At 35.5% G+C, this 15,906-nt stretch overlaps 1 protein-coding gene across 1 annotated transcript; it reads left to right on the forward strand.

Moving 5' to 3' along the window:
- The first annotated feature begins 1,557 nt into the window (after positions 1 to 1,557).
- LOC114332183 (cytochrome c oxidase subunit 4 isoform 1, mitochondrial) lies at positions 1,558 to 9,963 on the forward strand. Its single transcript, XM_028281920.2, has 4 exons — positions 1,558 to 1,693; positions 5,611 to 5,829; positions 7,919 to 8,111; positions 9,623 to 9,963. Exons 2-4 carry the CDS (start codon positions 5,617 to 5,619, stop codon positions 9,757 to 9,759), a joined length of 543 nt encoding a protein of 180 aa, XP_028137721.2. The 5' UTR covers positions 1,558 to 1,693; positions 5,611 to 5,616; the 3' UTR covers positions 9,760 to 9,963.
- The last annotated feature ends 5,943 nt before the right edge of the window (positions 9,964 to 15,906 follow it).

Genomic DNA, 15,906 nt, shown 5'->3' on the forward strand with positions numbered 1-15,906 from the left:
GAAGAGTCATCTATTTAATGAAAATATTTTCATCTATTTGCTACTTCCGGTTATACCGGAAGTTGCTTATAACTTCGTTTTTTTAAATGGGACACCCTGTATATTTTTACATTTTTGGATTCTCCTCAATATCTTCTTTCTTAAAATATGAGGTTTTATAATATTATACAGGGTATTTTAAAAGATATTTACGTTTTTTTATTAATTTCGTAGCAATATTCACACCCTGTAGAATTGTAACAGTTTGACATTAAAAACTCTGCTTACGTTCAAGTGATTTTTAATATAGTCTACTATTGTTAAGAATCATTAGTATAGCTAATTTTGAAATTTTAGTATACAGGGTTGGTCGAAACACGGAATGAATATTTTTTGAGTTTTCTTAAATGGAACACCCTGTATTTTAGTATTGTAATGAAATGATATTTCATGGTACTTTTTTATTTTATAAGCATTCCCTATATCTAACTGCTTTAATTTGTGCTTAATTGTTAATCGCACCAACAATCTTAACTACGTAGGTATTTTGATAGCTAAACCATTATTGGTAATTTTAAGGATCAGTCTTGATTAATATGTATTTGTTTCTGAAAAATTATTTGTGATTGAATTTTTTCACGGCCAACCTAATAAAATTTTACGTATTTTTTGTTGCAATTAATGTTTAGCTTGAATCACCAATAACTCACAAATTAAAGCAATAAGGTATAGGGAATATTTATAAAATAAAAAAGTACCATGAAATATCATTTCATTACAATACTAAAATACAGGGTGTTCCATTTAAGAAAACTCAAAAAATATTCATTCCGTGTTTCGACGAACCCTGTATACTAAAATTTCAAAATTAGCTATACTAATGATTCTTAACAATAGTAGACTATATTAAAAATCACTTGAACGTAAGCAGAGTTTTTAATGTCAAACTGTTACAATTCTACAGGGTGTGAATATTGCTACGAAATTAATAAAAAAAACGTAAATATCTTTTAAAACACCCTGTATAATATTATAAAACCTCATATTTTAAGAAAGAAGATATTGAGGAGAATCCAAAAATGTAAAAATATACAGGGTGTCCCATTTAAAAAAACGAAGTTATAAGCAACTTCCGGTATAACCGGAAGTTGCAAAGAGATCATTCCAATTTTCATGATTCTGTTGCCTTTAGTTCTCGAGATATTTCTAATAGGCCAGTTATCTGCCTCACCCTATACAGCTATGTATCTTCCTTCCGGACAGGGGGAGCAATTTCACTGCCTTGCACCCCCCTTCTGGCCCCCATGACTGTCACAACGGTACCACAGAATAACTAGCCATATACATAGTTAAGTTCTTAAGATATTCTGCGACGGTACTTTTTTGCGCTATCCGTGAGGTGAGTTTTGCTATTGTCAGGCAACCCATAGTACGCTTTTGTAGAAGTTGTAATAAAAATTCTATATCAGATTTTACTTCCTTATATAAAATTTATAAGTATTCTTAGAATACTTTATTTATAGAAATTTAAAGTACTTTGCGTTTAAGTAATTTCCTAATTTTTGTAATAAAATTTTCATAAGAATCCGTTAACAGAAAAGTCAAGCTGGCAACCTCGTACCTCGTGCCTTGTGCTGACACCTTTTGTCATCTGTCACTGTCATTTAAGTCGGCACCATCTTGATTATTGAGGACAATTTAGTGAATTAAGGAGGTAAGTAAATTAATTTCTTTTAAATAAATTACCGTGCAATTTTATATATTATATTTTTCTATCTAATTCAAATTTTAGATTTATGTACAAAAAGTTTTTTTTTGAAATTAATATCGACATTTTGTGATACAATGGGTTTACGTAATACATACTTGTAATACCAGTGTCTGCAATTTGCAAATGCTTATCTGTATGGAATTTCTATAATCTAAACTGATTTTGCGTTAGCCTATCCTATTTTTTAGAATTGTAACTCCACAAAATTTACTTGTATTATTTTCCTAATAAAATTAGGCATACTTTTTAAGACTGACTGTTTAACCCCTTAAGAAACTACTTAACCCGAGATAATTCGTCTTACACTTGTATCTAAAATAACCAACCCGAGATATTTCGTTTTGAGCTATATCTAATTTAATCTAAGAATCACCCAGTGGTGTATTCTTAGTTTGTTCTAATTTTTAAACCCCTTTTTTCTTGTGCACCAATCACAATAATAGCTTTTTTACTTAAGTTTCACCATGCACTACACTAATTCATATGTCTTTGTCTTCTTGAGTCGTCTTTTTTGGCTAGAGTTATCTAGAAGCTGAATGGCATCAATGTTTTGGTGCTGTGAAAGCCTTTCTCCTGCTTGCAGGCGATTTTTGTATTTCTTCATCAACATACCCCACCTCTAGGTCTCTGTGGATATCTTGGTCATGGATGTGCCAAGGTGCATTAACAATGCTCAATACTTTATTTTAGAAAGTCTGGATTATTTTGCTATTGGCGAGGAACTGCAAAGTGGGCGACGCCTGGTGGCGAATTTGAAAAGCATCAACTCTAGGAAAACATTGACTTTGCCATTAATTTGTGTACATATTTGCGGTCGGTTTATGTTGTAATTAACAATTATTTCGACTTAAAACAACTATTGCAGTGTTCTTTAGTATTCATTCCTATTATACTCTACGTAATGACCTAACCTAACCACTGCCAAATTACACATTTTGTTAATTTAATGTTTGTATTAAATGTAGTATATATTCTGTACATAGAATGTACATTCTTATGCAAAATATTCCGACCACCGCGTAATTTCCAGAACACAATTATTATAAAATAAATTCACCTACTTAGTTTCCAATTTTTATTTCATTAAAAATCGTTATCTATTGGTGTAAAATAAATTGTAGTGTACCTATTAATTAAATTAAAAACGAAATAAGATATTCTAAGATAGATTAATAATTTTAAAATGCTGTGTGATTATCGGGGTGTCAGATTTTTTTATGAAAAAAAGGTAAAAACAAATCAGTAGTTAGCATCAAATTTTAATGAATGTCTAATATAAGATGTCTTAGTGGCAAAACTTAGTGGTTGCTTTGGCAAAACACTCGTGTGAATGATTTTAATTTAAAGTTTTAGAACTGTGAGGTCAAATGACAAAATGAATTGTTTTCCTAGAATTATCGTCCATCTTCGAAATTTTGAGCGTCCTCCCTCGGAATTTAATTTTGCGAATTAGTTTTTTTTTTGGTACAACCCCACAGTTGGATGCCATACATCCACTTAGGTTTTAGAATCTGGTTGTAGAGTAAAAGCTTGTTATGAATTGACAAGGCTGAGTGTCTTCAAGCCAATCTTTTTGAGTCTAATACCCAATTCTTCCTGTTTTTTCTTTGCATGTGATTTCCAGTGCAGCTTTGCATCTAGGGTTAACCTAGATATTTGGCTGTATTAGCATATAGAATCTCATGTCCGTTTATATTTACATGCTTGTGTTCTTCACGTTTGTTAGTAAATTCTGTATGAACCGATTTACTTTCATTTAGGGAGATTAACAGCCAGAATGGCAGTGTCATCTACAAAAGTGACTATAGTGTTGTCTTCTAACTCTGGTATGTCACTTGTGAATAGTAAATAGAGGATCGGCCCCAGAACACTACCCTGCAGAACACCTATTTTAATTTCGTTGAGGCTTGAATAAGCATTACAGTGGAACCTCGATAACCCGGATTAATCGGGACCGCGGCCGATCCGGGTTATCGAAAATCCGGGTTAGCCGGAGAATATAGTAAAAATTAATAAATAACCTCCATTATAATTACAAAAACATGAAACACATATGCACAGTACACATCTAAATTACGTATAGTTGTATAGAGTGTAGAGTTTTGTTCATTTCTTGGTAAAAAACTCAGTCATACTGTAGAGATGTACCGACACCATAATATGGTAGGTCTGGATCCCGCGTACGAAAAAAAAGTTGATAAATAGCAAGCTGAAAATTTGTTATTAGCTTAAGGGTGTCTAGTCGGACAAACATTAATATATGGGAACACTGGAACAGGGGAAGTTTTAACTGTGGAACAGGCTAAAAATTTGGAACGGTCAGACCACGAAAACGGCACATGTATTTTGTCCGACAGAACAGACTTAAACTCTCCGAACAGAGATTAAACTCTCATGCAAAAATCAGACTGCTATTTATCACCAAATTGGCGTTTTAATGAGTGGAACATGTAGAATATGTCAAATGACAGGAATTATGACAGGTGATAAATAGCAGTCTGATTTTTGCATGAGAGTTTAATCTCTGTTCGGAGAGTTTATGTCTGTTCTGTCGGACAAAACAAATGTGCCATTTTCGTGTTCTGACCGTTCCAGATTTTTTACCTGTTCCACAATTAAAACTGCCCCTGTTCCAGTGTTCTCATATATCAAAGTTTATCCGACTAGACACCCTTAAGCTATTAACAAATTTTTAGCTTGCTATTAATCAACTTTTTTTTCATACGCGGGATCCAGACCTATGGTATCATAATATCATATTATGATGCTGCAATAAATTTATTTTAAAGATTCGCCTTTATCAATCCTACCTAATGTTTCTAGTTTCTTTTCCATTGTCACAACATTTTTATGTTTTGTTAACATTACAGTTTTGTTACCATTACGTAGACAAAAATCAGGCAAACACAATCTGAAGCACGATTACAGAACGGAAGTGATTAATACGCTGTACTACACACAATACGGTCACAAGGAACAATGTTGTTATTTAAGAACAGACTAAGGCCATTGTTTTAAAAAAGAATTTTTAAATAGTCACGTCTATTTTAAACAATGCTAAGACAGTTTGACATAAATAACGGAAAAGGAATACAGACAGGTGCCTGTTCTTTCCGATAAGCTGAGACGGTCGCTCTGCCTGCCGCCGTGTGCATGAATCATTTTTACTGTTGTACTTATATGTGTTCAAATTACACAAATACACATTATCTCTCAAATATTATTTGACCTACATACATTTTTATTTGATAAAATTGTTAAATTGTTTATTTGTTAAATTTTTGTCTGATGAAAATCGGTCCGGGTTAGCCGGACTTCCGGGTTATCGGGGGCCGACTTATCGGGGTTCCACTGTATCTTGTTTGACCCTGAATTTTATAAAATTGAATCATTATTTTATTCACTATGAATTCTAGCCAGGGTAGTGAAGATTCAGATGACACTCTTGAGCTAGATGTTTCCACTGTATTCACTTTAGAAAGTGACAGTGAAAGTGAAATGTTACCAAATGACTCTTTTGTTGTCTACATGGCTGGGAATGCGTTTTAGATAAACAACGAACATACAATGCTCTAGGCAAGGTAGACAACAAAACCTCGCAGGTTTTATTTATCCAACCAAAAACCCATCAATGAGATATCTCGGGATAGTTGTTATACATATCTTCAACCATTAAAAAAAATAAAAAACAAAGCAAAAATTGACATTGTATGACATTTTTTAATTCTACAAGAAGTAGCAAGTGCATTAATAAAAAAAATGAGCCTTTTTGGGACCGTTTTTGAAAAAATAAATGGTTCATTAAGAGGTTAACCAAAATTAAAATTATAGTTTTTTTAATTAAATTGTTTTACTTTTAGATCAACATGGCGTCCACTTTGTTTGCTCTTACTGCAAGAGCAATCAGAAATGTTCCAAAAACTACTGGACAAGCTGCTGCTATGAGCAGTTATGCCCGCACTTTAATTGGCAAAAGGGAAATAGTAGGTTTTGGATACAATGGAGAACCTAATTATGCAGATAGGTCAGATTTCCCAATGCCAGCCATTAGGTGGAGAGAACCCTCAGCCGACACAAATGTAAGCAGTCTTAATAGTAAACATGAAAAAATAATCAATTATCAAACGAGACAAACAAGCTGAATTTTGCTGAGAATTTCTACTTTTGGAACCCAAAAAAATTTTTCACTCATACCCATGTGATCCCCCCTATAACTCCCGCAAGGGAGCATTCAGGTATTACGTAACACCCAAGTGGCCATTTGAACCTAAATGGAAAACGAGGTTGCGAAAAGTACCAAAAGCTCGGTAAAAGAACTTTTTATAGTTTTTAAAAGATTTTATAGTTTTCAGTAGATAAGTAGATTCGAAATCAGTAGGTTTTATACAGTTTTCAGTAGATCAGAGTTCAAATCAGTGGGTTTGCTGAAAAATCGGTAGACCTGGTAACCCTGTGTGAGGGTGCAACATAATACAATTCAGGGGTCTATGTAAAACATAAAAAAAATTATGTAGTTTTTTTTATTTAAGTTAAAAAAGAATGTTACGTAACTCTCTGTTCGAACCCCCTCACCCCATGTAAAGCGCTGTAACGCTTTACAAGACCCCCCTCCCCCAAACTGCTTTAAGTAATACTTGAACGCTCCCTAAGATTGTGGGAAACAGAAAAAACAGAAGGTTTTTTAGAGTCCCGAAATTGACATTCTGGACAAAATTCAGCTTTTTTGGATGACTTTTAGAGCTTCAGTGGCATTTTAGTCTCTGATGACTGGACTACTAGGTTTTTCAATGAGTTTTGTGGTTCGATAAGAGAGGGCGTTGCTACTAGCCTAATTTTTTTTGTTTGGCACACCCTTCATGTGGACTTGTGTGAAGTTTCATTTAAATATGTCAATTCATTTTTTGTTTAGAAGCCTATTACTATCGATGTGTCAGTATTTTTTACAATGGAAATAATCAAGTATTGTGCAGTGATTGAAATTTTATTTTTGAAAGATTTAAAATCAAAGGAAATTTGTGAATGAATATTGAAAGTGTATAAGGACTCTTCGCCTTCAATTATTACAGTAAAAAGATGAGTTGCTAAATTTAAATGTGATCGTTCAAGCCTTTAAGACTGTCCACATCAAGCACACCCAAAAACAGCAGCAACACCAAAAATGGTAGAAAAAATACATGATATGGTATTGGAAACTCACCTAGTAACTGAGTGATTTAGTAGGATCCCTAGGCATCTCATTGGGCAGTGTAAGCAATATTTTGGACGAAGTATTGGGTTTCAAAAAGTTGGGTCACAATGAGTGCCGCATTTGCTAACAACAGAACACAAATACATTTAAATGCGACCCTCTCAGTGACACTTATTAAAGCGTTTTCAAAAGGGTAAAGTAGATTTTGTATGTCTATTCCTCAAAATGGATGAGACTAGGTCTACCACCATAATCCTGAATCAAAACAAGAGGTTAAAGAGTGGTAGAACCTGGTTTTTTGGCTCTAAAACGAGTTCGTGTTCAGAAATGGGCCAAGAAGATTTTAGCATCAGTTTTTGGGATGTAAGAGGAATTTTTTTGTGGATTACTTGCAAACTGATAAAACAATAAACTCTGGTATTATTGTAACCTTTTAGACCAGCTGAAGGAAAAAAAATCATGAAAAAAGACCTGTTTTGCAAAAGAAAAAAATCCTTTTTCATCAGGACAATGCACCATGTCATATGATCATTTTACCAATGGCTAAATCCATGAATTAATATTCGGATTGTTGGAGCATCCACAGTATTAAACAGATTTGGTTCCTAGTGACTTCCATTTGTTGCAATACCTTAGAAAAATTATTCGTGGAAAGTGTTTTTCATCAAATGATGAGCATATAACAGCTGTGGAAGCGTATTTTGCAGCCCTTCCTGATTCTCCCTTTTAGGATGGAATTTATAAATTGAAATCTTGTTGGAACAAGTGTATTGAGGTTCAGGGAGACTATACTAAATAATAAAGTGTATTTTAAGTCATAAAATTGTGTTTTTATTATTGAATCGCAAAACTTATTGAACAACCTTGTATATCTGTATGTTGTGAATTGATCAAATTGGATTGCAGGATATATAAACTGAAATTTTTTCTTTGATCAATTTCAATTTGATGATTATGTGTTATGTATACTATTTTTATAGGCTTTGAGAGAAAAGGAGAAAGGTGATTGGAAAAATTTAAGTATGGAAGAAAAGAAAGCTTTATACAGAGCTTCGTTCTGCCAAACTTTTGCTGAATTTAAAGCCCCAACAGGAGAATGGAAGTCAGTCGTTGGATTGGGTTTAGTATTAGTATCTGGAGCTTTTTGGATCTTCTATTTCTTTAAAGGATTTGGTAAGTACATTTATAAACATAAATCATCATCATCATCATTGGCTCTGCAGCCCATGGTAGGTTTTGGCCTGTTCCAGACTCGGCTCCGTTCCTTGTATACTCCCAATACTTGTAAGTTGTCATCCACCTGGTACTTAAATCGTTCTCTGGGCCTGCCTCTTCTCCCGGTCTTTGGTTATAAATGTGTTTTGACAGCTCCACCTCATTCCTTCTTTCTAATTCGTACCAATACTAGTCCCAGTATAAAGGTGGTAAAGCTCAAAATTATAGAGTCTACGCCACAATCCAGTTTCCTGAGTTACTGGGCTAATATTCTTTTAATTGATGAGTCAAAATTTGCACTTTTTGGATCTGCCAGTGCAAAGTGTCTGTCAGATCCACAAAGTGCAACTCTTGACTCATCAGTAAAAAGAATATTAGCCCAGTCGTTAATACCCAAACAACATGTTCTAGTGCAAAAGTTAAACATGCTATATGGTGTGCACTCGTTACCAGTGGAGCAGTAGCAGGCATTCAGGCTCTGATTCCAAATTTCCTTAATCTGTTTCTAACCGAACTGGTACTTTATGAACTGAACATTACAGGCCACAGGCTGTGGAAAGATCATTTCACAGTTATCAATCTGTAACATGATGTGTACACAAAGTCTACAGATTGTAAATAACATTCATCTGTGGGGTTCCTGCACCTGGGTGGTCCTGGAAACGGTCATCTTGTGTATCCTCCATTTTCTCTACACCTTCTTAAAGCACTTGAAACACTCGGTTGGTGAACATCAGCAAGATATTGCTGCGATCGTCCATCTCCAATTATTAAAGCTACAATTTGGTCTGCTTGTTCTGAAAGTATATTATAGTATTTTTCATGAGCATTTCAGTGCGTAAGAAATGATAGGAAAAATTGTAAGTCCGTGATAATACACATTTATGACATTTATTCTAACATGACATTTTAGTTAAATCTGACAGTTGTCACATTTTATTTTCAATTTGGAATAAAAACAAATCAAATGTGTTTCTTGCATTTATAAAATGGTATTTTCTTTGATTTGTATAGTCTTATAAATTATACAGATTATGTTTGTAATATTATTATCTAATTAAAAAATATATTTTTTTTTATTATGGCGCCATCTATCGACATCGACGTGCCTTTTTTTCTGTCACATACAATTTAATGTGTTAGAAAGAAATCGAAAAACTGTGACGCACTGAAAGATGATCATGAGAAAAAAAATACTAGTTTTTTGTAGTTACCTCCTCATTGAAAATTCAAGCAGACAAAATGCATAGATCAAAATAAATATTCTCCTTTAACGTTTTGTTGACTGTTTTTTTTTTCTGCAAAAACACGCTTCAACTTGAAAAGTTATGGGTTTGTAGACACCTAAAGAAGACAATAGACGAGTATTATAACATTCTGTTAAAACTTTTTTTCTGTGTCAAAAATTATGCAATACTTTTTGTGATTAGTGTATTTTGAATACACTTCTAATGATGATTATTTTTTAGTGTACAGCCCTCTACCTATTACTTTCGACAAGGAGCACAGAGAAGCCCAATTGAGACGTATGATTGATCTTCAAGTAAATCCTGTGCAAGGTCTTGCTTCTAAATGGGACTACGAAAAGGATGACTGGAAGAAGTAGACATAATTTAAAGGTTTATATATACATTACATGTAAAAGGATTGCTAGTGTTTGACAGCCACTAGCTCTCCTTTCTTTTTAATAAATATTAGTAATATAATCATCTAGAACCTTATTTATACCTTTCCGTGATATAATGATACAATGTTTAGTGTTGATGTTGATATAGATTGCTAAGTATGAATAAAGATTTTTTTCTTTAAACAGTTTCTATACCCCATAATATGCCTTTTAATCATGGTAAAAGTATAATACAAGTACAGGAAAATTATATTCAACTGTGGTATGGTACATCGGGGCAGGGCCCACTTGCGAGCCCTTTAGACACCGAGACCTCCTACGGCGGGTCCATTGTATCACCCATATCTTACAGACCAGGTCCATAAGAACCTGGTCTTCCGCGTTTTTGGGACCCAGGCTGCACCGGGTTCCCATGTCTGTCAGAATCAGCAGGGTCTGCAAATCTGCTGGTGTCACCCCGAGCATCTAATCCCACAGAAACCTTATGACCTCACAGAAAGCCACAAGTTTTTTTAAAGACAACTCCCTCACCTGGCTCGGCTGCATAGATGACGATCCCAGGATCTGCCACCTCCGATAGGCCAATGTCGGGCACTCCCAGAGGACATGTGAGGAGGTTCCCCCCTCCTCCTCATTACGTAGACGGCACCGTGAGCCATCCGCCAGTCCAAGCAGATGAAGGTGCCGTCGGAATCTACAGTGGCTGGTGAGCATACTGACCACCAGGGAGCATTTTCTATGATCCAGAAGAAGCAGTTGGGCTGTAAAACTTTTGGATGGCCCCACTATGTGGAGCCTGGCCTGTCTCATACCTCCACAACTGGCCCAGGAGCCCTGGAACCTCCGCAAAAGAAGCTCCCTAAGATTACCTCGACCAGTACTGAAGGGTACCCCAATCACAGGTTCGGGTCCCACAGGCAGAATGCATGAGCTCCGTTTTGACGGCGTCAGCCCGTTCGTTGCCTTCCACACCTCTGTATCCCGGTACCCATACCAACTTAACCCTGTTGGTAAGAGCAACATCATCCAGTGCTCTCTTGCACTCAAGAACTAGCTTAGAGCTGATGAGCGCTTTCAAAGTATTTAGCGCTTCCTGGCTGTCGGAGCAGATACGAGATAATCCTGCCTGAGCAAGTTCTGTCTGTAATCTCTTAAGCTCATAACAGGATCGCAAAGATCTCGGCCTGAAAGATTGATGCTTGAGAGCCTGGCTAGACTCTAATCCGACTCCAGCACCTGCCCACTCGTCCATTCTGGACCCATCTGTGAACCAGGTGAGCCCGTTCCGACAGACTAGTGTGAGTTTTCAATCTATCCACTCATATTGGTCAGAAAATTGACCCAAAAAGAAATGAGAACTCAAATTGAGGGACCATGCTATCATTGTACCATAAAAAGCACAGGACAACACTCGATAGCCTGTCACAATGGCCCATCCGCCCATTCATTCCCAACCAGTATCCAGAGCAGTTAAGACGACAGGCTGCCATCATGGCTTCGTGCTCTACAACGAGATGTAGAGGAGATAAATCAAGCAGAACCTCAAGAGCTGCTGTGGGAGTGGTCCTCGTGGCTCCCGAGATGCCAACCGCTGTAGGTGAGCCAACTGGACCTTGACTGAGTCTAGCCAGGGCCCACCACACGATGGCTGCATACGTTAGTATAGGCTTTATCATGGACAGTGTAGAATTTTCGGATGTAGACTCCATTTGGCTTCGAAAGCTCTTCTGCATGGCCAGTAAGCTGCAGTGGTCTTCTTCAACTTGGCGTCCAGATGTTCTTCCCATGCCAGTTTAGAATCCAGGATCACTTCTAGGTACTTCACCGACTTGGAAATCGATAGTGCTTTGCCATAGAAGATAAGCTCTCTAGTAGATCCCAGGGACGTATTTAGGGGTTGGCGAAAGAGGCGCCCGCCAAGGGCGCAAGAGTGAGGGGGCGCAAAATTAGCGGAAGAAAAACTTCTAGGAAATCCAAGATTTTAATTTTATAAACAGTAAATATTGAACAATTTCAATTCCCAATGTCAGATGATGGAAGACACTTGAGCAGTAAGTGGTCTTTAAGCCAAGCCGCACACCAAAGAAACATGAAACGAAAAACATGTTTCATGAAAAGAAAACACTGCTAAACAAATCTCAAAGTCCGCCTACCAATGAAACGAGTGTAATTCATGCTCATGACACATTTTTATTTTCGGAGAGTTTCATAAATGGCCGGACATATTATATTTGTTTAGCAGTGGTTTATTTCCATGAAACGTAATTTACGTTTTATGTTTCTTTGATGTGCGGCCTGCCTTAAAGACCTACCTAATGGTGAAACTGTTAAAAGACAGTGGATGTTGTACAGTACATCAAAAAATGTCTATTGTTTCCCGTGCCTTCTTTTTGAAAAACATTCTAGCCCTAGAGTATTTGCGCATATCAAACAAGGATTTAATGACTGCAAGCACCTCAACCCTCATTTTAAACTACATGAAAACTCAGAAATTCGCAGAAATTTTTATCTGAAATGGAAGGAACTAGATTAGACTCAAGAAAAATTTATGTTTAGATGCAAATTTTCAAAAAGCAATCAACATGGAGGTGGAAAAATGGCGAAAAATATTAAAAGTTGTTGTAGATGTGATTTTGCACTGTGCAAAAACCAATTTATCTCTTAGGGGGTCATCAGATTCAATATACGATCAAAGCTGTGGTGTCTTTTTGAGCACTTTGGATCTTATAAGTTATTACCACCCCCAATTGAAACTACACATTGAATACGTAAGATCAACAAAGAATGCTACAAGATATCTCTCACCTGGTATCCAAAATGAAATTATTGAGCTTCTTGGAAATAAAGTTCGCTCATATATCTTGTTGAAAATTAAAGCAAAGTATTTTTCTATCATCTTTGACTGTACTCCAGACGTTTCGCATTCCGAACAAATGAGTCAAGTCATAAGATACATTGATTTCTCTAGTGGTCAGGCTCAAATCGTGGAGAATTTTGTTGATTTTATTGTTAGCCACAAGAAAACTGGTGAAGGAATCTCAAATAAAATTCGAACAAAATTGAAAGAAGATGGATTGGACGTAAATGATTGTCGTGGCCAAGGCTTCGATAACGGATCGAACATGGCAGGAATTTACAAGCGTACAAGCTCACATTGGCAACATCAATGACTTAGCTAGATTTGTGAAAAGTGCCGCGCACAGCTTGAATTTGGTTGGTGTTCAGTCAGAAGAAGTATCCCCAATGATGATCACTTTTTTTGGTATTGTACAGAGTATATTCTGTTTTGCCAGTGCTTCATCGATACGATGGGAATATTTTAACAAGTATTTGGGTAGCACTCTGAAGGGAAACAGTGACACACGATGGTCTTCAAAAAGACAGGCCATCACTTCTATTGAGAAAAACACTAAGGGATTATACACTGTTCTAAATGAGATCATGAATGGAATAATGAAACTGTTTTTGGGGCTTCAAGAATAATCAAAAACATTGATTTTAAGTTTATAAGCCTGCTCTATTTGTGGTTTGAAATATTAATATCAATTGATTGTACAAACAAGTCATTACAAGCTAAAGACACGTCTCTTGACATTGCATCAAAACTGTTGAATGGCCTGTCCAATAAGATTAAGAAACGGCGTGATGATGGTGTGGATGATATAATTTCCAAAGCTGTATCAACATGTGATGAAATTGGCATTGAGAGTTCATTTCCAAATAAACGAACTAAGAGAGTTAAAGCCTTATCATCAGAAATGGCCATGGATGTGATTTGCCTCATACCTCAAAGACAAGAATTCCAACGAGAATGTTTTTTGGTTTATGATTATGACAAATTAATAACCGAAATGAGTAAAAGATCAGAGGCCTACACAAAAGTTTCAAATGATTTTGGATTCTTATCAGGGTCATCACTGCAAAAAACAACAGACTCTGATTTGGAAAACTGTGCAAAAGATTCTGGCCTCAAATACAGCAGAGACGACGTGGACGCTGTTGAAATAGTAAGAGACATTGGAAGTTTCAAATTCCATATGAACGAGCTGTTTGAACAGTTGGGCTCGGCATCCCACTTGGAAATTTTACAGGCAGTTCATAAGTACCAGCTAAGAGATGCTTACCCAAATATTGAAATTGCTTACAGAATTTACCTTACAATGCCCGTTAGCGTTGCATCGTGTGAAAGGACATTTAGTCAACTTAAACTTATTAAGAACTATTTACGGTCGAGAACTGGTCAAACACGCATGAGCAATCTGGCAATCTTATCAACTGAATACGAAACAGCTTCAAAACTTAACTTTGACGACGTCATAAATGAATTCGCATCTATTAAAGCACGCAAAGTGAAATTTTAACAATAATAAAAGATACCAGGTTAAATCAACAAAATTAAATTGACTAAAAATTTAAATTCTAAATCAAAACTTTATGAACTGTTGTAGGCTATTATTTATATCAATATGTTTTCAATATGTTATGTATTATGTATATCAATATATTTTCGCTAAAGTAATAAGTAATGTAACATAAGTGCATAGGTATGATAGTTTATGCAAGTAAGTACATTTTGTCATGAATGTAACATATTCACAAATTGTGAATCACAATATTACAAAAGTAGTAGTGAGTAAAATAAATAATGTTTCAAAAATACCTCCTTTATTGTTATTGTTTTTTGAAACTAGGCCTAATACATTTTAAAGTAGTAGTTATAGTAATTTGCCTACAACTATTTAAAAATTGTTACATTACAGTCCCACTGCATAGTGAATGTGAATTGTGGTTGCAATTAATGGGAGTCTCGTTTTTTGTGGAAAGGGGGGCGGGAGCATTGAATTTCGCCAAGGGCGCAGGAATGGCAAGATACTTCCCTGGTAGATCCGATGACTCTTCCGAGTAAACGGAACCACAGCAGTCTTCTCAGGATTAACCCCGAGTGGCTGCCCTCGGCACCATTCCTCAACGAGCCCGAGGGCCACCATATTATTGTTGTGTGATATAACGAGGTAATTAGTTTACCATTTCAGTTCTCGTTATAGAGTAAGTCTACTTTACAATGGAAATCCAGATTGACGTGGAAGATGACATGAGATCTATGAATGTACAACACAAGACATAGGTCTGAATGAAAGGTCATAGCCAGACAGGCAAGACTCATCCATGGTGATGGGTCTTTGCCTGTATATAATACTATTTTTAATATATCGAGGGGTTCGAGCGAATACCCGATTTTTATTTCTGCTGTAGAAAAAACACATCACCTACCACTGGTAAATGTTGTTATTTGATATTAACATTTTTAAGCACAATAACTAATAAAAACCAAACATGGTAAAAACCGTTAACTCATATTTTTAAATAACACCAACCCGATATATAACTTTACTGATTAAAATACTTTGATGTAAACATATTTATAATCTGAGAATCCCGTAGAATAATTTATCTTCTTTTTCCTGTGTAAAAGTTACTAATTTTATTAGAAATATTTCTAAGTTAAAAACTGATAATTAATTTTATCGGAGATGGAGATGAAGATTACAAAATTGTTCATTTTGACAAAATATATTCATGCGAAAATCCGATAAAGAATTTTAGACTATGATAGTTTATTACATTTCAGCACACTTTTTTCCTGCGAAAACCCAGTAAAAGATGGCGTAAATTGACAAATTTAATATTACGAAAACAAAAAAAAGCGGTTAGAATGGGGCCCATATTTATTATGAAAAACAAACTCAGAGCTTTCAAGGTACCACAGCAAATCAATTGTAGTAAATTTAAGTGTACTGAAAAGTTGTCTGAAGACTACTGAAACTCTTTAGAAATTACTGGAGTCTAGTAGTAATATGTAGTCTAGTCTAGAAAAATTTTTATTTTGTACAATATAACTGTCAAACATAATTAGGACTAGATTTGTCCCTAAAACTTCCCAAAGAAACGAACGAACATTTAGTAAGAAATGTTTCTTTCCACTAGCTTACCATGAATGAATTCCAGTGTGTCAAAAGTTTTTTTAAAAAACGCTGTGTATATTCTCAGATGATATAATAAATGCTGTAGCTAACAGTGATTCTATTGGATGATATTCTAAAGAAGACAATAGCGGAAAACGGTAAC

Source organism: Diabrotica virgifera, chromosome 8 (assembly GCF_917563875.1).
Source record: "Diabrotica virgifera virgifera chromosome 8, PGI_DIABVI_V3a".
NCBI classification, from domain to species: Eukaryota; Metazoa; Arthropoda; class Insecta; order Coleoptera; family Chrysomelidae; genus Diabrotica; species Diabrotica virgifera.

Bases quoted from the DNA above. Each gene is read 5' to 3' on its own strand.
- LOC114332183 (XM_028281920.2), top strand. From the start codon at position 5,617: ATGGCGTCCACTTTGTTTGCTCTTACTGCAAGAGCAATCAGAAATGTT. The intron at 5,830-7,918 runs GTAAGCAGTCTT...CTATTTTTATAG, and splicing joins AACCCTCAGCCGACACAAAT to GCTTTGAGAGAAAAGGAGAA. The intron at 8,112-9,622 runs GTAAGTACATTT...ATTATTTTTTAG, and splicing joins CTATTTCTTTAAAGGATTTG to TGTACAGCCCTCTACCTATT.